General features: G+C 32.2%; 2 protein-coding genes across 2 annotated transcripts; one reads left to right on the top strand and one right to left on the bottom strand.

The window, feature by feature from the left end:
* Positions 1–4,027: 4,027 nt before the first annotated feature.
* LOC134707389 (uncharacterized) lies at positions 4,028–7,565 on the bottom strand. Its single transcript, XM_063567102.1, has 6 exons — positions 7,435–7,565; positions 7,212–7,327; positions 6,536–6,663; positions 5,594–5,743; positions 4,640–4,686; positions 4,028–4,102 (listed from the first exon to the last, which is right to left on the bottom strand). The coding sequence occupies exons 1-6, from the start codon at positions 7,498–7,500 to the stop codon at positions 4,049–4,051; spliced, it is 561 nt and encodes a 186-aa protein (XP_063423172.1). The 5' UTR covers positions 7,501–7,565; the 3' UTR covers positions 4,028–4,048.
* A 2,398-nt stretch (positions 7,566–9,963) lies between these two features.
* On the top strand, positions 9,964–26,761 carry LOC134707385 (endonuclease G, mitochondrial-like). The gene is made up of 3 exons (XM_063567097.1): positions 9,964–10,562; positions 22,304–22,416; positions 24,223–26,761. The coding sequence occupies exons 1-3, from the start codon at positions 9,993–9,995 to the stop codon at positions 24,488–24,490; spliced, it is 951 nt and encodes a 316-aa protein (XP_063423167.1). The 5' UTR covers positions 9,964–9,992; the 3' UTR covers positions 24,491–26,761.
* The last annotated feature ends 15 nt before the right edge of the window (positions 26,762–26,776 follow it).

Here is a 26,776-nt window from a genome sequence, read left to right as displayed (position 1 = left end):
AAATATTCGACGCAAAACTATTCAAGATAGAACTTTCCGAAAACATGTATTCGAATTTTTAAGTACTACTAGGAATGCATAGGGTAGCCAATTTAGTATAGGAAACGCCTAGTTCTTTTAGGTCACAAAATATATTCGACGTAAAACTATTCAAGTTTGAACTTTCCAAAAAAGCGGCACATACTGCTTAGTTGTATCCGAATTTTAAGTACTACTAGGAATGCATGTGATTGCCAATTTAGTCATGTTAGTACATGATATGTGGTACTTTCTATGTATTGATTGATATGATTTTTTTTTTTTTTTTTTGTGTACGTTCTACTCCCTTGGTTTCTAAAATATTGGTCACGTTACTTGTTTAAATTAATATATAGATTAGCCTATACAAATGTACACGACTTTGAAGGAGTGCCTAGGATATAGCACTTATTATATATACAGGTAATGTATTTTCGTAAACTTTGTAGAGGACAATAAAATTGAAAATGGAAAACTAAATTATTAGTGCATATTACAGATTAACAAAGCAATTGAGTAGATTCATGGCATACCACCATCTTGCATTGTACTTTTGCAGTGACCAATCAGTCTAGTTATTACCCAAATCTCCGAATGTGTACACACTAACACAGATGTTCAGTTTTATTGATTATACATGTACTGTTTATTTTTATGAAGAAACTTCCTGATTTATCGCATTATATCTCTTAGAAATATTTTACAAGTTCCAAACATATATGTGCTTCAGAATACATTTTGTTCAACTAAGCCGGTTAAGGCGAGATAACTCTTTTAGTAAACCCATTTGTTATTCATGATCGGTTTATCAGTGGATGTATTACTGATAAAATAAATTAATGCGTTTTATGATGATAAATATATATATATATATATAACATGGATAATACAACGAAAGAAGTGATATCTTCAAAAACAGCACCTTTATAACAAAGCTATTACAAAAGGAAAAATATGATTGTCTAAGATTCAAACATATTAACAAAGAATAATGCCTTCTTAGCTAGTTCACCTAAATGGACCTTTAGGTTGTAGGAAAAGGGGGGGGGGGGGGTTCTTGTGAGTGTGTATAGACACACTCAAGTGGCAAGATTAAGGGGTTATGATCGTTTCCCGTAATTGTACGTCGGATCATATTAGGTTTTTACTTTCCTGCGGTACCGCAGGAAGTTCTGTTGAGACCATCTCATGTCTACCCTGAGTGGCCGGTTCTGAATTGGTACCAGTTCGAGATTGACTGTTAATGATACATAGTATGGCCTATGTATTCAGTGTTTTATAATATAAAAAATGTTAATCTTTACTCCCCTGAAACCAGGGGGTGATGCGAATAAGACCCGACGTATTTGGGGATCATAACCCTCGTTCTCTTTAGAATTTAACCTGGAGGAACTTGAGCATCCATTGCTACCAATGGTGCACAGATTTGTCAGTTAAAACTAGCATGTCGGCATTCTGTAATCATGTCAGACCTCGTCATTCTAAGTGAACTGTGGCCGTTATTTCCACAATAGTTATTTGTTTGTTATGTTTCTGCCTAAAAATGGATTCTGTGATTAATACGGTTTATCGCTTTTATAAGATAAACCAAAAGTTTCAAAAACCCACCCACCTCCCCTTGCAATCTGCCATCTTATAACAATTCTTGTGTCTGTTGCTGTTTTATTTATCTTTTCAGAATGACCAGAACATGCCGGATTCATAACTTTTTGGACAAAAAAGAGGAGACAATCAAGCCGATGGATTTGCTAGCTGAACCATACGCTCGAGAACTATAATAATTATGTCAATGCTAATTTTCATGAATGGCTACCACCTTTATCTAAACATTTAGACACATTCAGTGCGAAAATGGAATTACCAATACCTGGTATTAGTTCTTCGCCTAGATGCATTTAACTTTTGACTTTATTTGGATAAAAATCATGCAGCATTTATTTTAATTACTCGATTCTAATTGTTCATTGTTTTGTAATAAAATCATTCGTCACAGTCAAAAAGGATGTCGGGATCTGGCAAGATTAAGGGGTTATGATCGTTTCCCGTAATTGTACGTCGGATCATATTAGGTTTTTACTTTCCTGCGGTACCGCAGGAAGTTCTGTTGAGACCATCTCATGTCTACCCTGAGTGGCCGGTTCTGAATTGGTACCAGTTCGAGCTTGACTGTTAATGATACATAGTATGGCCTATGTATTCAGTGTTTTATAATATAAAAAATGTTAATCTTTACTCCCCTGAAACCAGGGGGTGATGCGAATAAGACCCGACGTATTTGGGGATCATAACCCTCGTTCTCTTTAGAATTTAACCTGGAGGAACTTGAGCATCCATTGCTACCAATGGTGCACAGATTTGTCAGTTAAAACTAGCATGTCGGCATTCTGTAATCATGTCAGACCTCGTCATTCTAAGTGAACTGTGGCCGTTATTTCCACAATAGTTATTTGTTTGTTATGTTTCTGCCTAAAAATGGATTCTGTGATTAAACTCATATTTATAATAAAATGTGCGCTTGTCTCTGCAAGTGGCGTCTCCCATGTAAGAGTTTGTGGTTATTTGATAAATATTTTATGTTCGTTTGAGTTTACGAATTAGAATTTAAATGCATTATATTGATAAGGCACGACAATCGCCATTGGAGCAACGTCAGTCTGATTTATTTCGAAATCTCTATGTACTACGGCCTAATAATATCCACTGCACGAAAACGTCTCAATAATTAAAAGCTTACTCTGACACAGAAGATCATATGTCAAGGTCAACGTGTGACAATGACATAAGTGTATATGTATAAGCACCTCACCTCATTAACAATATGATCCCAAAATATGTCTTGTTCCAAAGTAGATTAATTCTTTTACTTTTTCCTTTTTTTTTTTTCAAGTATTTTAATATGACGAAAGAAACAAACATATTTTTAAAGATTTACAGTTGATAATAAATGAATTATTTATACCGTCTTAATAATGTTTTAAATGCATCTGCAATTGCTCAACAACAATATAAATTTGCATTCGTTGCTGACGGAATATTTCAGCTAATAGTTATTTTTATAATCTTTGTCAATCGATTTCCACTTTCGGTAAAACTTCGGTCTTTTACACTTTTGTAGGAAATGACATTTGGTCGAATTTATTTACCATAAGCTAACAAGGTTAATATGTTTGTGCCAACTACAGATATTGTAATTTATGTTATCTGAGACTTCCTCGCTACCTTTCTCTTCTAAAAAAGGATAAATATAACATATTTTGAAGTAAGTTTTGTGTGTAATGCTAGTTTCTATACACTCTGAAATTCTTATAAGTCTTATAAGTAGAGAGTCGAGATACAGTAGGGGAGTCGATGGCACAGAATAGAAAGAAAGAAAAAAACGTACACATCTTCATATTATTTATATAGTTTATTGGTTCAATCATGCATAAGGCTTTTCATATGTATCTTTTGTTATACATTCATTTGGTTGAAACAAACGAATGTTTATCTTGTAATATTCACTTTCCAGCAACTTTGACTTTCATTTCACTGAAACATTTATATGGACGATTTAACAATTCAATTCAAATGGTCATTATTTACTTGGGACCACGATGTAGCACCAAACAATAATACCAGATTTCAACTAGATTTCAACCAGATAGTGATAGTGATATTTCAAGTGAGACCTGTATAATTGAGAAAAGACAGAGAAAATATACCCATTATGTAAATCAAAAGTCCTATAATAGAAGACAACACCAGAACCAAAAAGAAAACTACAAAAAATCAAACATTACAATAAGCTACACGAACCACAACCAAAACTACGAGTAAACTCATGTTCTCCATTATGGTTTGTAGTTTCTGCTTCATTGGTGGCACCCGTTGTTTCCCTCTCGTCATGAATAATTATCACATTATAAAATAAAATTTTATGGTCAACCTGAGGTCGTAGTAAACTTTCATAGCATTAACAATATCGACATGATAGTAAAACCAATGACCATTACATGTAACAATGACATGGTTTAATCAAAATATCTTTTATTCAAGTGCTCTTTGTTGTTTGTCCATGATCAGTAAGTCCAAGATTTTTCAAAACCTGAAATAAAAAGAAATATGATGTGTTAAGATATTTGGAAACCGTAACCCAACGACGAAAAATAATCAAAAGACACTACACAAATATCGACACAACATGTATACCGTTGATTTGTTTATTTAAGTGGGTACCAATTTTCGTCGATATAAGGGAAAACGCATTTTTATGTTTTTTTATTTTCTGCTTTTGGCAACAGTCGGCATTTACAAGCCTATGAACAATTTGTAATTCGTTGAATATTCAAATCTTTGGTTCACCTATACCAACAAAACCAACCAAAATTGGTATCCAACATACAACAAGATGGTGATGACTGATTTAAAACAAACAAAACAAGGACAAAATTATTTCCATTTCAATCTGTATATAAAACTTCATAGTGACGATTCATGTCTTTTTGTTTTGAAGGTGTTAATAATGATAAATAACAATACATTTATTAAATTTTATAAAAATAATAGAATATAAACACATTAATTGGTATGCTGAATGAGCAATAAAACTATGAACAGTTTTAAAGTTCTCAAGAAAATTTACCTGAATGTAGAAATTTATAAACTCAATCTCTTGAAGAATCCCATCCCCTGAAATAAATAAAAAAATTGTATATTCTTTTCTTAAAGCACCATTTAAACAAGATTAAAAAAAAATCTAAATTTATAAAGAGGGATCATTCCAGCTTTGATAATGACCTAACACATAACTTTGCGTCAAGAAATACGATTTTAGTTATTCTATTATTAGGAATTTTCCATGTCTATGCAACAACATACTAACAGAACCTAAATATGAAGTAAATATTTCCCTATAAGTAGTTCTATAATACAAGACTTTCCTACAATGATTATTTTGAGAGGAGATTAATGTTTAGTACATTGAAAACTTTACATCAGGGGCTCTGAAGAGTAAGTTAGAGTCATTAACATTTGTATGACTGGTGTTAATAATTTCACAGACGTTTTTAAAAGATTCTTTTGATTGTGACCCATCAGACAGGAATTTATTACAGTACTTTACCTTCCCATGAACAACACAACAAGTGTCATTATTCGAGTAGGAGCGTCTGAAGAATCTGAGTATCTGCCATATGTACTTTGGTGGGCTCGAGTTGCCTGATATTGTAGCCTGTGTAGTTTTTTGTGGACTTTTCGTATTCTTTTTATGCCATGGTGTGTTTTCTTTTAAATGTTACCTTAGAGTTACTTGTTTCTCTTTTCGTGTATCTGAACTTCATTGGCTTTTAAATATTTGGTTCTGAGCGTTCCTGATGGAGATCATCCAAAAAGAATGCTCTGGGCGCATATAATTTATTAAGTCTTATTTTACATTTATATCCTGATTTTCATCCCTTTTCATAATAATACTAATTGAAATAAAAGTTTATTGTACTTTAACAATAAAAATTTAATAGATGATAATGCTTAACCTACTACAACACTGAGTCAAAGGCGCATCACCTGGCTTACACTCAAAATATAAGTTAAAATTTACCGTTTCCGTCCATGTGGTGATATGGAACCAGTCCTTCATCGTGCGTTAACTTACAATCGCCGCCATTGAATTGGTTCAGTACTCCCAAAGCAATGTCATGTGGTGATGTGGAATGACGAACATACTCGTCGCAAGTTATGATTCCGTCACCTGTTGGGAAAATGCAATTTTGTTGGCGTAGAAATAATATCAAGTATCCAACCAAAATTATCTCTTTCAGGGCATGCAATTATGAAAATATTCATACAGAAAATAAGACATACGGGGAAATAAATATTCAAATTATTTTACTATTTCGGAATATTATTATTTTTAAAATATTTTATAGAATAACAAATGTGTAATACATTACATGATGGACAGTGTGTATAAATAATAAGCTATCATTGAAAACTGTACTTGCCAATAAAGTTAAGTCGTCAATAACAAACAAAAAACCCCAACTCACACAGTGACAAAGATGTATTAGTAACATAGAGGTTGGCTAAATTTAATTAATTACGTCACAAACGTTTTTTTTAACCGAAATCTATTAAATTAGCTATAAAGATCACGTCTAAGTTACTAAAATGGAAATCTTGCCTTCTCATTATCTCTTCTGCATATTCTGTCAACGTCAACTTTACTTAGCCAATTTTGTACCTAACGTCATCCTTGTCTCCTCTGAGCACATACTTTATCTCAAAAGTCTCCTCTGAGCAAAGACTACATATATAAAACATCGTCGTTTCCTCTGAACATATATCGTACCTATTGTCATCGTCTTTACTGAGAACTTGCTGTACCTACCGTCATCTATCGTCTCTTGTGAGAAAATTCTGTACATTCAGACATTGTCGTCTCCTATGAGCATAAACTGTATCTACCATTACCATCGTCCCTTTTGAGCACATACCGTACCTACCAACATCACCGTTTCCACTGAGCATTTAATTGACTTACCATTATCATCGTCTCCTCTTAGAACACTTTCCCATTCGCTTAAAGTAATGGTTCCATCATGATTGCCATCAAACCGTAAAAACTCCTTGACGCTCAAAGCTTTCAGATTGTACCCTTGTGTCGTTTGGCTAAAATGAAATACATATATTACTTCTTATACTTGACTGACTTTGAGTAATTTGTAATTTTTAAAAGAAAAATGGGTTTTGGTGAGTCTTTCTTTTTAAATCTGAACTCAGCTCCCTAACAGCTGACCCCGATAACACTTAAAAGACACGCGTTTAAATTTTTCGATTGCATAAGACAATCTTGACGCTTTCCAATTGCTCATGTACCAGAAAAGATTTAAATTTTCTTGGCAATTCATGAAAACGTGGATAACCATTAAAATATTGTTCTAACTGACACTTTTCATTCTCGATGTTTATTGATTTTCAGCACGTCTCTTCCCATGGTCAGATATTCCTTCTCTCGGAGACAGAAAATTGCCAGAAATATATTTAAGGCGGTCAAAAAGATGCATTTTAATGTTATAAATTGAAACTTAAAACCGCTCATGTAACCTTATGACTATTAAATCAATGATAACTCCCTATTGGTGCATACGCAATTTATTCTGTCGTTTATTTCTTTTTGTGTAAGTCAAAGTGAATATATATTACATACATGTACTGACCTGTTAACATACACTAAATCTGCAGTGAGCAAAATCAAAATAAATAAGTGCATTTTGGTACAGCCTGCACGAAACATAGACAAAATGATCGTGCATCTTCTTTCACAATCATTGTTCTGTAAGTAAAAAGATAAGATAGCAATTATTCTCAAGTTTTTATGTTCCCATATTTTTATAATTGTCAAACTCAGGCACTTGTCTCAGAATTTTTTTTCTTATTTACCTTAATATACTGCGAGACGTTTCTTTCCAACTTTTCAGCGGTTGGCAAAATTATTATGATTGACATACTTAGGTATGACTGCTACGAATGATTCCGACAACAAAATTTAATGTAGGCGTGTTATGCACCATTGTAAAGATAAATCAATTTAGATTAACGATATAACAAGTTTTAGCAGGGTTGACAGTCAAGTAAGAGGCATATAACGGAATTTCGTCTTATCGAACTTATTTGTCAAAATGTGGCCTCTGTTCGGCTGTGTGGGATGTAAAGATACGCAGCAATGTCATGTTATAATGTGGATATATTTAATCAGATACCTCCTGTAGGGAGATTCCCTACTCTTTACATATTCAAATCCTTGTAACAATCTCTCAAGGTGCCATCGGTGGTATGCTGAATTGTAACATTTTTGTCCCTTTTCATAAATCCTTATTATCTAGTGGAAGTTAGAATTTCCCCGACTTTTATTTCAAACAACCACGATCATATTAAGAGGAATGAAGGAGTCATACTGAAGTCCTGAAAAAAAAGCGGTAATTCACCGTTTCCAAAAAGTAATTTTAAATTCCGAGTCCCGATTATTGTAAATTTGTACTAACCGTACAAATTTAGGCCTAATCCCAAATTCCCGGAAAAATTAACTTTTTTAAGGTACAATGCAAAATTTCCGGAAAATATTCTTCCGCTTCTCATTATAGAACTTATCTATTGTATTTATTATTAGTATGTTGTTGTCCTGGTAATGTATGAAATACTTAACACTGGACTTATTGCCTCTGGTTTGTGTGTTTTTAAGTGATACTCGAAACCCAAAATTTATAATGAAAAACCTGAATGTCAGTTTTCAATTTCAAAAACTTTTAGAACTGTTTTTTTTTTAAATGTAAACAACTCTGCAGGAAGCCGGTCGTGCACTGTCCTCATACACGATTAATATAGTAATCCTGCACCACTGCAGTTTATTAATACAAAATAAATCACTTGAAAAAAGTAAACGATTTATTTAAATGTACTATAAACTCCTTTTTTTATGTTCGATATGCATGAAGTAATTGATACTATTTTTTGTGGCATGGGATTCCAATTTATAACTGTACGTGGATAAAATGGATATTTATAACTGTCTTTAGATGTTTGTATTTGCCTAAATGAGTGTGGATTGCTATGTCTGGTTCTATTGTATAGTGGGATCTAAAAGTTATTTGTAGGGACTGCAACAACTTCATGCATAATTTTGTAAAAGACAACATGTCTGTATCGTAAACACCTAATGTCAAGTGGGTACCAATTTAGGTCTGCCGTCATTGCAGTAACTGAGCGTGTGTTATGGAAGCGGTTGCATGAGAAGCGTGCTGCTCTTCTCTGAACTTTTTCAATTTGTGAAATTTGCTGTTTTTGAGAGCGTGAGCTTTGACTTTTGGTGAGGCTTTTTTTTTTTAAAGATTTCTACGAATAAATTTAAATGATTGATTTGCTTTTGATGTCATGTTATCGATATGTTTGTCCCATTTTAAATTTGATTGAAGAGATAGGCCTAAATATTTTGTAGAGTCGACTTTTCGTAGAGAGTGATTATGTAATTTATAAGTGAAGTCTAAAGGTTTGCGTTTTTGAGTTACACTGATAATAATGCATGAGCCAGTCCTGCTCAAATTTGCCAGCCGCTTCTAAGTCAGACTGTATATGTGTCATCTGGTCAAGTTTTTTTTTAATTTCCCTATGAATAATACTATCATCTGCGAATAATCTTAAACCTACTATGTCGCCAAAGAGGTTCTCGAGGCTGATTCAGGATAAAAACCGTTAAATGATAGACAACATGATCAGGTTTTGTAGGAACATATCAGAAACTAGAGGCTATTAATAGCATGTATCGCTCACTATGGTCTATATGCATATTAAACGGTAAGGACACAGATCATGGATTTATGACAAAATTGTGTTTTGGTGATGGTGATGTCTTTGTCGAATTTACTTTACTGAACATTCTTGCTACTTACAATTTTCTCTATCTATAATGAACTTGGCCTTTTAGTTACAGAGGAAATGTTTAAAGATTTTGTAAAAAATTACAAAAATTTACCAAATTAATGAAAATTGTTAAAAATTGACTATAAAGGGCAAATGCCAATACTTCCTTAAGGGGTCAACTGACCATTTCGGTCATGATACTAATTTGTAGATCTTACTTTGCTGAATATAATTGCTGTTTACAGTTTATCTCTATCTATAATAATATTCAAGATAATAACCCAAAACGGCAAAATTTACTTAAAAATACCAATTGGGGGGCAGCAACCTACCAAACAGTGGTCCAGTTCATCTGAAAATACTTTGCATGTTCTTCATATAAATGATATCATTTTATACGCTATGAAAATACACTTGGTTAAAAAAATAATGTATAATCCATAACTGAAGAAAGAACGTCCAATACAAAATAAATTGAATTAAAAATTTCCGCATGTTAATCACCATTATTTAGTTCAGATTTTATTAAACATCCGGTTCATTATTTAGCACGTTGTCAGTGTTAACATTGGACTATTCACGAAATGTCAAGTGTTCGTTTTATTACAACTGCCAGCCTTTGTGGAGCTTCTATGGGAATTGGTTTATTTTTTGGTACCAAATATGAAAGGCTGAAGAAGGGAAATAAAGATCACCTAACTCATCTGTTACACTTGACCGACACCAAAGCATTATTCGTTCCGTCAGTTTTTGCCTCGTCGTCTATTCCTGCCACTACAAGTACAAGTATGCCTGCAACTTTTCCACAATCACAGCCTGTAAATCGCGTGTCAGAAATCATGAAGTTTGGCTTTCCAAGTTTGGATCAAGTTCGATCATTTGACAATTTTGTACTGTCTTATGACAGAAGGAATAGGAATGCACAATGGGTATTTGAACACATTAAACCAGAACATGTTATGAAGAATGAAAACATCAAGAGAGGTAAATCAGAATTCCTGGAAGACAACATCATCCACACATTCTTTCGGGCTACAAAAAATGACTTCAAAAACAGTGGCTATGATCGAGGACATCTTGCAGCGGCAGCTAACCATCGCCACACACAGAAAGCTATGGACCAGACTTTTACTCTCAGCAATGTATCACCACAGGTATTTATATTAGTTTCAGTGTTTTCGCATTTCACACATAGATAAAGGCAGGATTTGGGAAACACAAAAGGGTTCTGGTGTAATATACAATAAAAAATAGGTGTAATATACAACAAAAAATAATCTGGGCAAGCTTTTTAGGTTGACTAAAAATGTATCTTGCATGCAATTGAACATGTATGGAAGTCATCAAGCATTGTCAAGCAAAATGGTTTCTTTATTTATCATAGCTTGATATATTTTAAATAAGAGCATACACGTACAGTTCTGCATGTACATTGTAGTACTATATTTTACAGGTCCAAATATTTTATTAATTTTAATTTTTGCTTAAAAAATAATAAAAATTCAGTTTACCATATCCAAAAAAAAAATTCCAGATTTTCTTAGAACAATGTACAATTAATTATAGATATAAATACACAAAAAGAACAGTTAAAGATAAATTAGGTGAAACTTAACCGAATTATAATATATAATTATGTGTGAAAAAGATAGCTCAACTCATTTGTCAATGATACATGTATATGTAAGCGATAAATTTGTCCTTGTAAAATATGTCCGGGCGGACCCAAATTCCTAGTATAAAATGTCCATGGTTACAAATTTTACTAGTAAATATAGTCTGATGTTAGTAAATTTTGTCCCCAGACTAATTTTCCTAGGAATTTAAGTCCATGTCATTAATAATCCTAGGTAAAAATGTCCATGTCCTTTTTTTTTTAAATCTGAAACATAATTCATTTACATAATTGAACATTTTTTTAAGAGTTATTATTTTTTGATAAAATGTAAGTAACCAGACTAACTTTCCTAGGAAATCATGTCCGTGGTATTAATATTAATAGGGCAAAACGTCCATGGTTTTTATAATTTAAATTAAAGGTTAAAACTTATTTTTAACCAAACTAACTTTTTCCAGTACCTTTCATATTTGATTTTGTTAAAGAGTTATGTAATAATATATATGAAAAAAAATATGTACCCAGACAAATGTTCCTAGGAAATCATGTCCATGTTATAATTATTCCTAGATAAAAACATCCATATCATTGTATTTCAAAGGTTTATTTACATAAATGGTTTTAATATTGTTTTAGAGTTATGTATTAATATTTTTTAAATTTATGTCCCCAGACTAATTTTCCTAGGAAATCATGTTAATGTCATTATTATTCCTGGATAAAGATTAAAGACACCCATATCAATTATGTTTAAAGGTTAATTAACATGGCTTGTGTTGTTTTAATATTGTTTTAGAATTGTGTATTGATAATATGAAGAAAGAAAAAAATACCCAGACTAATATTTCTAGGAAATCATGTCCATGTTCTTATTATTCCTAGGTAGAAACGTCCATGTTTGTTATTTTTAAGTGTTGTTTTGATATTGTTAAAGAGTTATGTATTTAGATTTAAAATAAAATAATTCCTAAGACTAATTTTCCTAGGAAATTTGGTCCACTTTCTTTATGTTAATTGGAAATTATTATCAAAACTTTCAATTCTTAACTAAGATGGGGTTGTTTATTCAATAGTTTTCATCATTTAATTGTTTCTAGTAGAGATTTTTGTTTTTAAGATAACCAATGTTTAAATCACCAGTCATGATTTACTGTTTATGTTAATCTATTGCATTGTACTTATCCATTTATCCGGTAAAAAGTGTTCATTTTCTTTTGCTTCCAGAATGTAATTTGCTAACAGACATTTTTTCTAGGTAAACAAGTCCATGATCATAATTTTACTAGAAAAAACATGTATTAGGACAAATTTTCCTAGGAAAATAAATGCCAGACTTATTTTACTAGCTATGGACTTATTTTCCTAGGAGAATTTGTCCTAGGACTTATTTTCCTAGTAAAATTATGGCCATGGACTTGATTACCTAGGGGAAAATGTCCGGCGGACAAATTTTCCTACCGGACCAAATTTACTGTTACATATACAGGAATTATTTTATTAGAAAACTCAATATTGTATATATCCCCCCCCCCCCCCCCCCCCCATTTTTTTAATGGAATTAAACAGCTATTTTGTAAATTCGCTTGGTTCTAAAACATTTTGTTTTAAGAAATTTCGAATCACATCAATGAAAACCTGCAGCCAAAAACGACCTATCATCTCCAACATAAGCTATATCAGTTATAATCTGAAACTACATTTGTAAAACAATTAATTATGACGATAATATTTCGTGTTTGTTTTACTTACAATAATTTTGTATTTTAGTCAAATTTTAATGAACCCCAATTAATAATCTTTAATACTAGTAACTAAAATAATAATCACAGTTACTTAACTATTCAACCTGCTTATATACAATCATGCCGTCCTACATCAGTTTTTGTACATTCTAATATTGTTCACTGAATTACCAAATAAAACGGATTGGTATCTGTTATCCCAGATGCTTAGTAAGACCAAACAACAAATTGGCAGTATTTGGCCACAGCCTTTAATATTATTATTCTCATAATTTATACATGTTGTATATAACTGAAAAATGAGGTTACCCGCATATTGCTGATTATGGCAACCGTACTGTCATATATAATATATATCACAGGCACTTGTCTCAGAAAAAAAATCACCTCTATACCTTAATATAACACAAGGTACTTAACTAATTTTTTTGAAAAATGACACCCAGTCCCGAATTCACGTTATTTTTTTATTTCTCGGTTGTCAAACCTACTTAAACTTTATATGCCGTAAATCTAAATTGATTTATCTACACAATGGTGTATGACACGGCTATCATTGTTGTCGGGATCATTAGTAGCAGGCCTCACAAGTCGGTCAACGGGATGTTTCTTTGCCTTCGTCTAATTTTTTGGCAACACCCAGTCCGCATGTAATTTTATACTTGTTTCTCATTGGTCAATCGTCTGGCTAAAAATAAAAGTGGGAAATTTTGGTCAATTTATAACTCTACATTAGTGTCGTTGTGTACAGAGTCGTGTACACGCGTGTTTCATAACAAAATGAATGTTAAACAGCTAATAGCATTAAATGAGGTAAAAAATGGTCATAACCTTTTGGTTTTGGGGTAAAGTGGAACGGGGAAGAGCCATTTGGTCGCAGTCACAGGAGCAACAGGAGTGGCTTCCTTGAATATAGGTGGGATTACTGTCAATTCCTGGTCCGGTATAGCAGATGGTCATTATTCTAACGACAAACTATTACAAAAGTTGACTATTGATGAACATTTTCAAAAATACAAATTGAACATCAAGCAAACAGATGTTTTAATTCTACACTGCTACTTTTGCATAGGTACTTTTTCTGTACAAAAAGTCTGTGGTACTGGAAAATTACTTTTAAAATATAGTACTTTTTTAGTACTTTAAATTTATTGTAATATTTAGGTACCTGTTTTTTACAGTACTTGATTTGTACTTAAAATTTAAGTACATATCAAGCACTTTAAAATAAAGGTACAAAATGAGTACCTAATATTTGAGGTACACATTTAGTACTACACAATTAAAGTACAAATTGAGTACTTAAAATTTGAAGTACAAATCAAGTACTGTAAATATTACAATAAATTTAAAGTACTAAAAAAGTACTATATTTTAAAAGTAATTTTCCAGTACTACAGATTTTTTGTACAGAAAAAGTACCTATGCAAAATTAGCAGTGTAGATGAAATATCAATGCTTTCTGCAAAAATGTTTAATCAGATTGAATTTATATGTAGAAATATCAGCGATAGTGATCTTTATTTTGGAGGTATACAAATAATTGGGTCAGGAGATTTTTTTCAGCTCCCCCCAGTTCCAGATTTACTTAACAGAGACCCTGGAGAATTCTGTTTTAAGTCTGATGTTTTTAAAAATGTATTTAGACATAAATTTGGTGCAATTATCCTCAATTGATCAGTTACATCTGTTTTTTGCTGGGTTGCTGGATTAACATTTTCCTTGTCAGAGTTTTTTTTATCTTTGACTGATCATATTTTTTATGACGCTTGTGCTCCGAACATTTAATACAAGTATGAGATTGAGAATTTATTTGGACAGTTCTCAAACACTCTACATGTCTTATTACAGTCTTAGACTTGGTGTCTGTTAAGCAGATTTCTTTAACACACAGTTTGCTCGAAGAAAATATATCAGAATCATTTGTTTCAAGAGTAGCACCATAACATAAACCAACTGTTCTTAAACTTTTAAATAGACCCTTTAACGATTTTAGAGTGAATGTGATACTTTTGCCAATGAAAAAGTCAGAAAGATTTATGGCTTTCCCAGCCACAAAAAGCCCAATTAGTCTATCACTTCCTATTTTCAACTTCATAAGAACTGAATTTCCATTGAATTTTTCAATAGAAAGATATCCTAACGTTAGTGTAGTGGTTGTATTTTCTAAAACATTCCATTGCTGGGGAACATATTTGTTAATATCTGCAAATCTGATATTTTCACTAGGCTGTAAATCAAATTGGAAAAAATGGAAAAATAGCTTTAAGCAATTTGAATATGCAGTTCTGATTGCAAATTTCCTTTACATTTGGGATATCACTGGATGCTTTGCTGTATATGCTCTCTATGGATATGTTGGGACTTCTCAGTAGTTTATTTTCATCAATATCCAGATTTTCAGATAGCCTACAAAATGTTTGTTATTTGTAAAAGACAAGGCTAAAATATGTCTTGGTTAAATATAACCTCAGAATAGGTGTTACATATTACATGCATAGTCAGGAAAAATTGAAATGAATGGTTTTCCATGAAATTTTATTAAAGGGAACATGTCAGGCTCTGATAACTAGTTGACTGTTTTAAAACCCGGTTCAAATATTTCATGCAAATTCAAGACAAGAGATTGGTTATAACACAAAGGTTATAATTCAGTTAATATAATGAGGCTCTAATGGAATTTGTAGCAGTGGAAATTGCATCAGATATCATATGCCCCACAAAGCAAAAACATCATGCAACCAAATGTCAAGGATGGAATTATAGATCATTGTATCAGTGCCACTGTTGGACCACATCCATAGTTATATGTCCACTTGATTTGAAGGCAGCTGCTAGAGAGTGGCATCAATTGCAATTATACCATATCCCCTTAATTTGTGGGATTAGAATGTATATAGAATATAACCATACTCATTTGATTTTCCAGCTCCAAGGGGTTGTGCAAGTTTAGGATTTTAAAAATGTCAATTACCATTCAAATAAGAATTGACATATGTTTTTGTTTTGTTTTCCCTACTCAAAATGATATTAAAGTGTTAATAAAAATATACAAACCATGAACAAATAGCATTATTAGCTAAATACATCTTTTCATTCAGTTCCATACTTCAAAATTTCCCGCTTTTAAAACCCTTTGGAGTTATCTCAATATCTTATGTAAAATCCAGAGAGAGTCTGAATGATATCAATAAAATGGGAAAATCTGAGTTCTAAAATTAGAAACTCCTGACACATTTGACAGACCTAAAAAAACACTTATTTGGGTTTGTTTCACATAATCTGTAAAGAATTTACAATAAAGATAATAATTGATAGTCAGAGGGAAGCTGACAGTTTTTATTTTAATATTTTTTATAATAATTCAATCACTGCGGGCTGGGTGTTGCCAAAAAATTAGACGAAGGCAAAGAAACATCCCGTTGACCGACTTGTGAGGCCTGCTACTAATGATCCCGACAACAATGATAGCCGTGTCATACACCATTGTGTAGATAAATCAATTTAGATTTACGGCATATAAAGTTTAAGTAGGTTTGACAACCGAGAAATAAAAAAATAACGTGAATTCGGGACTGGGTGTCATTTTTCAAAAAAATTAGTTAAGTACCTTGTGTTATATTAAGGTATAGAGGTGATTTTTTTTCTGAGACAAGTGCCTGTGATATATATATATAAATTACTACCACAGATAATGGTAACTGAAGATAGGATTAAAACAATTTGGAAATCACCGTGGGAACACAGGTGATGGATCGAAACCCTTACATTGTTCATCTAGATCTGTAGTAAATGATCCTATTCATAAAACAAAATGTTTTTTGATGCAGAGAATTATGCAAATCACAGGCCTAATAAATTCAAAGTCTTTGTTGGAAGGTTTGATAACTTCAATAGACTTCTTCTCAGGTCCTGTCTGTCCAAATGGCCAAATACATATACAAGTAGGTGTTCAAACAATTGACGACTGAAACATCACCTGAAATTATAAATTACAACACAGGCAGTATCTTATTCTAATACATTGTATTTACAATAAATATACATTTTGGGAGGAGGGAGGGATTTTGAATAAAATTTTCCTCTGATAAAAACAAGTTATTTTAAAAGCAGCCTCTCCTGTTGGACCCGAATTAAAAAAGGATCGTGACGTCAAATTGTATGGTTCACTAACCACCAATGAAATTTGAGTTTTCTTAAACTCACTAATAACCAACCAATGTAATAGTACAGCGCACCGTGATAACTGAATTTAAGTACAGGACTTAAATTCTATTAATTTACAAGTAACACACGTAAACACAAATGTAAGGTAACACCCAATGTATTTTTTATATATAGGAAGGTTGGAACACAGGCACTTGTCTCAGAAAAAAAATCACCTCTATACCTTAATATAACACAAGGTACTTAACTAATTTTTTTGAAAAATGACACCCAGTCCCGAATTCACGTTATTTTTTTATTTCTCGGTTGTCAAACCTACTTAAACTTTATATGCCGTAAATCTAAATTGATTTATCTACACAATGGTGTATGACACGGCTATCATTGTTGTCGGGATCATTAGTAGCAGGCCTCACAAGTCGGTCAACGGGATGTTTCTTTGCCTTCGTCTAATTTTTTGGCAACACCCAGCCCGCAGTGATTGAATTATTATAAAAAATATTAAAATAAAAACTGTCAGCTTCCCTCTGACTATCAATTATTATCTTTATTGTAAATTCTTTACAGATTATGTGAAACAAACCCAAATAAGTGTTTTTTTAGGTCTGTCAAATGTGTCAGGAGTTTCTAATTTTAGAACTCAGATTTTCCCATTTTATTGATATCATTCAGACTCTCTCTGGATTTTACATAAGATATTGAGATAACTCCAAAGGGTTTTAAAAGCGGGAAATTTTGAAGTATGGAACTGAATGAAAAGATGTATTTAGCTAATAATGCTATTTGTTCATGGTTTGTATATTTTTATTAACACTTTAATATCATTTTGAGTAGGGAAAACAAAACAAAAACATATGTCAATTCTTATTTGAATGGTAATTGACATTTTTAAAATCCTAAACTTGCACAACCCCTTGGAGCTGGAAAATCAAATGAGTATGGTTATATTCTATATACATTCTAATCCCACAAATTAAGGGGATATGGTATAATTGCAATTGATGCCACTCTCTAGCAGCTGCCTTCAAATCAAGTGGACATATAACTATGGATGTGGTCCAACAGTGGCACTGATACAATGATCTATAATTCCATCCTTGACATTTGGTTGCATGATGTTTTTGCTTTGTGGGGCATATGATATCTGATGCAATTTCCACTGCTACAAATTCCATTAGAGCCTCATTATATTAACTGAATTATAACCTTTGTGTTATAACCAATCTCTTGTCTTGAATTTGCATGAAATATTTGAACCGGGTTTTAAAACAGTCAACTAGTTATCAGAGCCTGACATGTTCCCTTTAATAAAATTTCATGGAAAACCATTCATTTCAATTTTTCCTGACTATGCATGTAATATGTAACACCTATTCTGAGGTTATATTTAACCAAGACATATTTTAGCCTTGTCTTTTACAAATAACAAACATTTTGTAGGCTATCTGAAAATCTGGATATTGATGAAAATAAACTACTGAGAAGTCCCAACATATCCATAGAGAGCATATACAGCAAAGCATCCAGTGATATCCCAAATGTAAAGGAAATTTGCAATCAGAACTGCATATTCAAATTGCTTAAAGCTATTTTTCCATTTTTTCCAATTTGATTTACAGCCTAGTGAAAATATCAGATTTGCAGATATTAACAAATATGTTCCCCAGCAATGGAATGTTTTAGAAAATACAACCACTACACTAACGTTAGGATATCTTTCTATTGAAAAATTCAATGGAAATTCAGTTCTTATGAAGTTGAAAATAGGAAGTGATAGACTAATTGGGCTTTTTGTGGCTGGGAAAGCCATAAATCTTTCTGACTTTTTCATTGGCAAAAGTATCACATTCACTCTAAAATCGTTAAAGGGTCTATTTAAAAGTTTAAGAACAGTTGGTTTATGTTATGGTGCTACTCTTGAAACAAATGATTCTGATATATTTTCTTCGAGCAAACTGTGTGTTAAAGAAATCTGCTTAACAGACACCAAGTCTAAGACTGTAATAAGACATGTAGATTGTTTGAGAACTGTCCAAATAAATTCTCAATCTCATACTTGTATTAAATGTTCGGAGCACAAGCGTCATAAAAAATATGATCAGTCAAAGATAAAAAAAACTCTGACAAGGAAAATGTTAATCCAGCAACCCAGCAAAAAACAGATGTAACTGATCAATTGAGGATAATTGCACCAAATTTATGTCTAAATACATTTTTAAAAACATCAGACTTAAAACAGAATTCTCCAGGGTCTCTGTTAAGTAAATCTGGAACTGGGGGGAGCTGAAAAAAATCTCCTGACCCAATTATTTGTATACCTCCAAAATAAAGATCACTATCGCTGATATTTCTACATATAAATTCAATCTGATTAAACATTTTTGCAGAAAGCATTGATATTTCATCTAAACTGCTAATTTTGCATAGGTACTTTTTCTGTACAAAAAATCTGTAGTACTGGAAAATTACTTTTAAAATATAGTACTTTTTTAGTACTTTAAATTTATTGTAATATTTACAGTACTTGATTTGTACTTCAAATTTTAAGTACTCAATTTGTACTTTAATTGTGTAGTACTAAATGTGTACCTCAAATATTAGGTACTCATTTTGTACCTTTATTTTAAAGTGCTTGATATGTACTTAAATTTTAAGTACAAATCAAGTACTGTAAAAAACAGGTACCTAAATATTACAATAAATTTAAAGTACTAAAAAAGTACTATATTTTAAAAGTAATTTTCCAGTACCACAGACTTTTTGTACAGAAAAAGTACCTATGCAAAAGTAGCAGTGTAGAATTAAAACATCTGTTTGCTTGATGTTCAATTTGTATTTTTGAAAATGTTCATCAATAGTCAACTTTTGTAATAGTTTGTCGTTAGAATAATGACCATCTGCTATACCGGACCAGGAATTGACAGTAATCCCACCTATATTCAAGGAAGCCACTCCTGTTGCTCCTGTGACTGCGACCAAATGGCTCTTCCCCGTTCCACTTTACCCCAAAACCAAAAGGTTATGACCATTTTTTACCTCATTTAATGCTATTAGCTGTTTAACATTCATTTTGTTATGAAACACGCGTGTACACGACTCTGTACACAACGACACTAATGTAGAGTTATAAATTGACCAAAATTTCCCACTTTTATTTTTAGCCAGACGATTGACCAATGAGAAACAAGTATAAAATTACATGCGGACTGGGTGTTGCCAAAAAATTAGACGAAGGCAAAGAAACATCCCGTTGACCGACTTGTGAGGCCTGCTACTAATGATCCCGACAACAATGATAGCCGTGTCATACACCATTGTGTAGATAAATCAATTTAGATTTACGGCATATAAAGTTTAAGTAGGTTTGACAACCGAGAAATAAAAAAATAACGTGAATTCGGGACTGGGTGTCATTTTTCAAAAAAATTAGTTAAGTACCTTGTGTTATATTAAGGTATAGAGGTGATTTTTTTTCTGAGACAAGTGCCTGTGGGTTGGAAGTAAACAAAAAACTATAATTTATTGATATTTCTAAAGGATTTGATAACGTTTTTGATGTTTTTTGGCAAATGAAAACTGATGGGTGATAGGTATGCCGCGAATGGCTATAAAACTACAAGGACACGCTATTTGCTCTGGAAATGCAAATGAAAATAAAGTATTCCAGGTACTTTACAGTTTAGTTTTAATATAATTCATCTCTGACTAACTTTTGCCAGAGTTATAAAATTAAAGCTAATTCCTTTACGGAACTATATATGCTTAAGGTGTCATACCACCAATTACTCCCTCAAATTTAGAACGTATGTGAAAGTAGGCCTACTCGGACAAAAAATAGTGCATTTGATGTCATTGTTTACTTAAACTAACCAACAAATTGGCAGAAATGAAACTTTTGGTGAAAGAGAAATATGTTAAGACCATTTTGAGCTAAAATTTACTTGTTTATGAGTTTGCATTCAAAATTGAGGATTAATGCACTCCATAGTATACTAATTTAAGATTTCCAGAAAACCAGGGGTTATTTTTAGCGGTACTTCTATTCGGAAGACCTTTTCTTTTTTATATGATTTTAAACACCTGTTGAAAATTGGCATGTAGAAAGCTGATACATGTGCGATTCAGGATATACCTGGTTTCTACGAAGTTAAACTTAAGGTAAAATATTTAGAAAGCTGTGAAAATTGTAAAATTTGGTTGAACAGATAGGGACTTTTAATTGGTGGTATGACACCTTAAGTACCCGGCCACGTCCACTTCCACTTGTATGTTTTGTCTATCAGATGAGTTAAGCCTTTTTCAACTGATTTTGATTGTTCGTTCTTATGTTGTACTGATATAACACTGTCCCAGGTTATGGGGGAGGGTTGGGATCCCGCTAACATTTTTAACCCGTAACATTATTTATGTATGTGCCTGTCCCAAATTAGGAGCCTGTAATTCAGTGGTTGTCGTTTGTTTATGTGTTACATATTTGTTTTTCGTTCATTTTATTACATAAATAAGGTCGTTAGTTTTCTCGTTTGAATAGACCACTTTCGAGTTCATCCGTCACCGGCAAAAACTCGTCAATTATACACGCCTTTATGACGTCATTTACCAGATAGAGGGGCTCGCCTGTATCCCTGCACTATTTGGAAGGAAGTGACGACGCCCCTAAACGCACAAATGACGATGATAAAGGCGCGTATAATTGACGAGTTTTTTCCGGTGACGGATGAACTCGAAAGTGGTCTATTGTTTTACATTGTCTTATCGGGGCCTTTTATAGCTGACTATGCAGTATGGGCTTTGCTCATTGTTGAATTCCGTACGCCACGGTGACTTATAGTTGTTAATGTTTGTTTCATTTTGTTTTTTTGTGGATAGTTGTCTCATTGGCAATCATACCACATCTTCTTTTTTATATGACAGTATAGTGTAAATCGACTATTGCCTTCTCGTGAAACATGTATTTTTATCCAAAATCGACTGTTGATTTCTCATGACACACCAGTTTTTATCCAAAATCGACTGTTGCCTTCTCGTGAAACACCATTTTTTTCCCTCCAAAATCGACTGTTGCCTTCTCATGACATACCCTTTTTTTTAAATCCAAAAGCGACTGTTGCCTTCTCATGAAACACCATTTTTTTTTTATCTATATAGAAAGTGTGTATTGTCATGATTATAGAAATCGGGATTTAAAGTCGCAGCCAGGTCATATACTGAAACTTAGCTAAGAACTAAATGCTAAAATCATACCAAAAAATAGTAAAAGTGAGTTGCATTTTTTTTGCTTTGTCAAATTCTAGCACAATGTATGTTGTTGTACATGAATTTTCCTTCTAATTAATTTTCATTAATTTTGTCAACTTTTTTCAAATAGGTAGGAGAGGGGTTCAATAGAGATGCCTGGAATGATTTGGAAAAGTATGTCCGAGCGAAAGCCAGACAAAGCAGAAATGTGTATTGTTGTACAGGACCTCTCTATCTCCCAAGGTAATATGCAATACGTTTTTTTTAAAACCCCCTTTTTTATGATTTGTTATTTTTATATAAAGTACACATTTCTAAATATCAAATGATATCGGAAGAAAAAAAACACATATTGGTAATTTAATCCTTCCTTTGTCTAGGTTATACCTTTTAACTTTTAGAAATTGGATGAAAAGAGTTTCGGTTGCCTTTTGTCAACTCTTTATATGTACCCAGTTATAAAATTAAGATGGGAAATGGTCGATCATTGCCGTTGTAATTTTCTACACATGTCTATTTTAGATAGCTGTAGAAGTTAAATTATCATTCACACAAAGTAGCAGCAAGCAGTCTGTAATGAAAATTTAGAACATATGAACACAATCATAATATCTATACTGAAAACTTATACTTTTCCCGAAAACTATATAAAAAAAGCCAATAGTCAATAGATATAAAAAAAAAAAGGAAGATGTGGTATGATTGCCAATGAGACAAACGTCTCCACAAGAGACCACAATGAATCAGAAGTTAACAACTATAGGTCATCGTATGGCCTTCAACAATAAGCAAAGCCCATACCTCATAGTCAGCTTTAAACAGCCCCGAAAAGACCCTGGTTTGCAACATAATTGTTTCGTTTGAATTACAATAACGAAATGTCATTATGTGTTTTATTCGTTTCTTAGGAGTACATCTTTTTCGTATGCCTACATAGAGCTGGACAAGTAAAATCTGATTAAGTCTTGAAATTAAACTTTCCTAAATGATGCATAAATAAAAAACAAAACAAATGGGTGGGTATGTTTTTTTATCCTCGATTTCGGCGATACTCGGCTAAAAGTGTTTGTTCAATGTCGTTGTGTATGATAACATAGATATAGGAAGATGTGGTGTGAGTGCCAATAAGACAACTCTTCATCCAAATAACAATACATGTATTTCTACGTTCAAATGATTTTGGTTTAGTTTACCATAATACATAAAAGTGACATATGTGCAGAGTGGAGTTTTGTAATGAATTTGTTGGTTCTTCTCAATCTTTTAATGTGTTCATTTAGATAATAAAACTAACCCAAGTAAAAACCAGTAGAGACTTTTCACTTTTCCGTCACGGAGATCTTCATACGCACAAATTGAACAGAACGGAGAGGAATTTTGGCTCAAATTGTTTCATGTGTTTACGTAGTTGACAAAGATAGACTTTAAAGAAAAAAATAGTAGGGATCTACTACTTTTTCTGTCTTAAGATCTTCATTCGTTAAATTTACAAAGTCAATACAGCAGAACACAAACACAACCATACACTATAAATATACAAGTTTTGCTGAAAGTTTATAGAAATAAGAAAAAGACGTTAAGTATACATGATCATACAAAAGGAAAGCATCACAGCAACATAAACAGATTGATTGATTGGTGTTTACGCCACTTTTGTGACTTTTGAAAACAGCGGTTTACTACAGTTGCCTTTGTTTAGCACTATTGTGTCATTTCGTGGCGGTCAGTCTTTTAATGGAGGAAGCCGGATTGCCCGGAAAGGACTACAGACCTTCGTCAAGAACACTGACAATCCTAGTCATTTTAGATTGCAGTCGAACGTACCTGTCACTTGCCGTTTTCTAACTCAGTATTTGCAAGCTAGTTCAATAGTTCGGCTACATAGAGAATTCGGACAGTGAAAAAAATCATCCAGCCCCCTTCCCAAAAAATAAAAGAAAACCAGAAGATATTGACTTGGGGTCCTTTCATTTGGTAGGGTGTTGACATGCAATTGGATAGTTATTCAAATTCAGAAAATCACTTATATATGTCATTTTATTTTTGCAGACGTGAAAATGATGGCAAAGTGTATGTAAAGTATGAAGTTATTGGTAAAAATAACGTAGCCGTTCCAACACATTTTTTCAAGGTTTTGTTGATAGAAAACAATCAAGGACAGTTTGAACTTATGCCTTTTGTTATGCCGAACCAACCGTTACCAAAAGATGTTAAATTGAAGAAATATCTGGTACCTCTAGAATCGATAGAGAGGGCAGCAGGCTTTTTATTATTTGACAAGATTCCAAGAAACAATATTAAAATTATAAGTGGGTGATACATATGATGATTCCAAGTGAATAGACTTGTTTTGATAAATTTGAAAGATATAACGTGAAGAAAAGAGTTATAACTCAATGTTGACTGTTGTAAACGTATTTTTGAAATTTTTACTTACTATGTCTGTTTGTTTTGTTCCCACAACATTATGAATATGATGAAATTTTATGCGACAGTCATACAAGTGATAGGTTTAGCTCGCTATAAATCAAAGTTAAATCCACCAATTTCTATATATAAAAAATTCTGTACCCATTCAGAATTATGACAGCTGTTATTCATTCGTTTTATTTGTTTGTGCTTTTGATTTAGCCATTTGCGTAAGGACTTTCCGTTTAGAACCTTTCTCGGAGGTCGGTATGTTTGTTATTTTACTGTTTGATTATTTACAGAAAAGTAATATCACAAACACTGACAGTAAATTGTAATGTTTGATCAAATCAACATTTTAAGAAAAACTATTTTATCGAACTTTTATTTACAATAATATATGATATTGGTGCAAATTCATATAAGAAATTAACAAAATATATATAACAGAAATGGTGTTAAAGTTTTCTTTTTATAACTTTTGAATAATGACACAGTATAATATGGACCTGAATATTTATAATACTGACGAAAATTCAAAATGTATCATATCGTTTATGTAGTCAAAGTCTGATAACTCAGTTTATCGAGGATGAATATTTCTATACATCTTTCAAACAACGACATTAAGGAAAGTTTTTTTTCAATTTGCTGTATAAATGTACAAATTCAAACTTTTTAATATGGATTTTGTAACTGGCGTTTTCTACATTAGAAAATGTCTTCACTAAGTCAGGATTCTGATAGTTGTTTTCAATTCGTCTGATGTGTTTGAGCTTGAAATGTTGCTATTTTTATAAGGCCTATTTGATTTAATTTTCCGTTGGAGATTGGCACAGTTGTTATTTTCCTTTTTTAATAGATTTTTGTTATCGGATAAACATTTTCAAACGCATTTATTCTTTTTTTTTTCTTTTTTTTCATTTGATTGTTTATATTCCATTTACCGTTCATAATAATCATGTGAGACATATATTTTTATTCCAACTAATGTTTGGGTGTGTCCCATTTTGTAATAAAATACATTTTATGGTGGAGTTATGCCGCAATATTTATTTGAGAATAAATGTGGCATGTTGACTCTAGGTTATCATCGGTAAAAACGTACACAGTTTGGCCTTTATGCATTAAATGTTCAGTATTTTATAGTCACAGAAATCCTAACACACCATAATACTTAAAAGAAATCTATTAAAGAGAGACGAAAGATACCAGAAGGACAATCACACTCATAGATTGAAAATATAAGTCATGATTAATTTATATCGAATATATTTTTTGGAAAATTCAAAACCACTAAAAATAGCTTTTTAATTACATTAGAATATTATACACATAAATAATATTCTCTGTAGTATCTAATAAGATTGAACAAGTTTCAAAATACAGTATGTATAACGTAATTGCCAATTTCCTTTTCTTGTTTAAATGTGTGAACTTAAAAGGAATGATTCATTTAATAAATATTTTATTCTTAGCTTTAAATTTGTTCCTTTCGAACCGCTCTTGATGTAGTCTGCTTATCTTGCCTATGAGAGGGTTCAGAATGAAGTGTTTCCGCTTTGTTGTCGTAAAACGTGAACAATTGTAAAACACATAATAATGATATTAAGATTCACGAATCTTTTTATCGTGTTAGTATTTTAATCATTGGGACATTTCGAAATAAACTTATACAACAACATGTTTGAATAAATTCGAAAGGAATCATATGTCTTGCTATTTAAATTCAATATTTTTAAATAATTGAAGAGGTATTGGTTTATTTTCTGCCATTGTTCTTCACAAGTTGTCGATCGTTTCAAACCGATTGATTTTTTTCTCAATTGGTAAGTATGCTGCACTTGGTTGTTAAAAAAGGCATTGTTACACCTTTTTTTTTTTTAAAGCTTGAAGAAAAGATTTATTGACATGGCATTGATTTCCGTTTTATTTGTTTTTACCAAAAACTAGGATGTTTTTAAATTTGATTTCATCTTTTCGTAATACGAAAGAGTAGGTTGGTATCAGGGGTTCACTTTTGATTAAAAACTCATAACTAAGACTCAATGCATTAACTTCTACCTTATAATACAAACAAAAAAACAGGATGCTACATCACAAATCTGAATAATTACAAAAGTTCGGAAATTATAAATATTGTATACGCTGATGTATACGTCATATGACAAGAGAAATGGTTATGAATTATAAC

The sequence above is a fragment of the Mytilus trossulus genome, chromosome 2 (assembly GCF_036588685.1).
Source record: "Mytilus trossulus isolate FHL-02 chromosome 2, PNRI_Mtr1.1.1.hap1, whole genome shotgun sequence".
NCBI lineage: Eukaryota > Metazoa > Mollusca > Bivalvia > Mytilida > Mytilidae > Mytilus > Mytilus trossulus.
Note: the sequence above shows the minus strand (reverse complement) of the source record. Positions and strands in the feature narration are given on the sequence as shown.

Bases quoted from the DNA above. Each gene is read 5' to 3' on its own strand.
- LOC134707389 (XM_063567102.1), bottom strand. From the start codon at position 7,500: ATGTCAATCATAATAATTTTGCCAACCGCTGAAAAGTTGGAAAGAAAC. The intron at 7,328-7,434 runs GTAAATAAGAAA...TTTTACTTACAG, and splicing joins ACGTCTCGCAGTATATTAAG to AACAATGATTGTGAAAGAAG. The intron at 6,664-7,211 runs GTCAGTACATGT...ATTTCATTTTAG, and splicing joins GATTTAGTGTATGTTAACAG to CCAAACGACACAAGGGTACA.
- LOC134707385 (XM_063567097.1), top strand. From the start codon at position 9,993: ATGTCAAGTGTTCGTTTTATTACAACTGCCAGCCTTTGTGGAGCTTCT. The intron at 10,563-22,303 runs GTATTTATATTA...TTTTTCAAATAG, and splicing joins TCAGCAATGTATCACCACAG to GTAGGAGAGGGGTTCAATAG. The intron at 22,417-24,222 runs GTAATATGCAAT...TTATTTTTGCAG, and splicing joins GGACCTCTCTATCTCCCAAG to ACGTGAAAATGATGGCAAAG.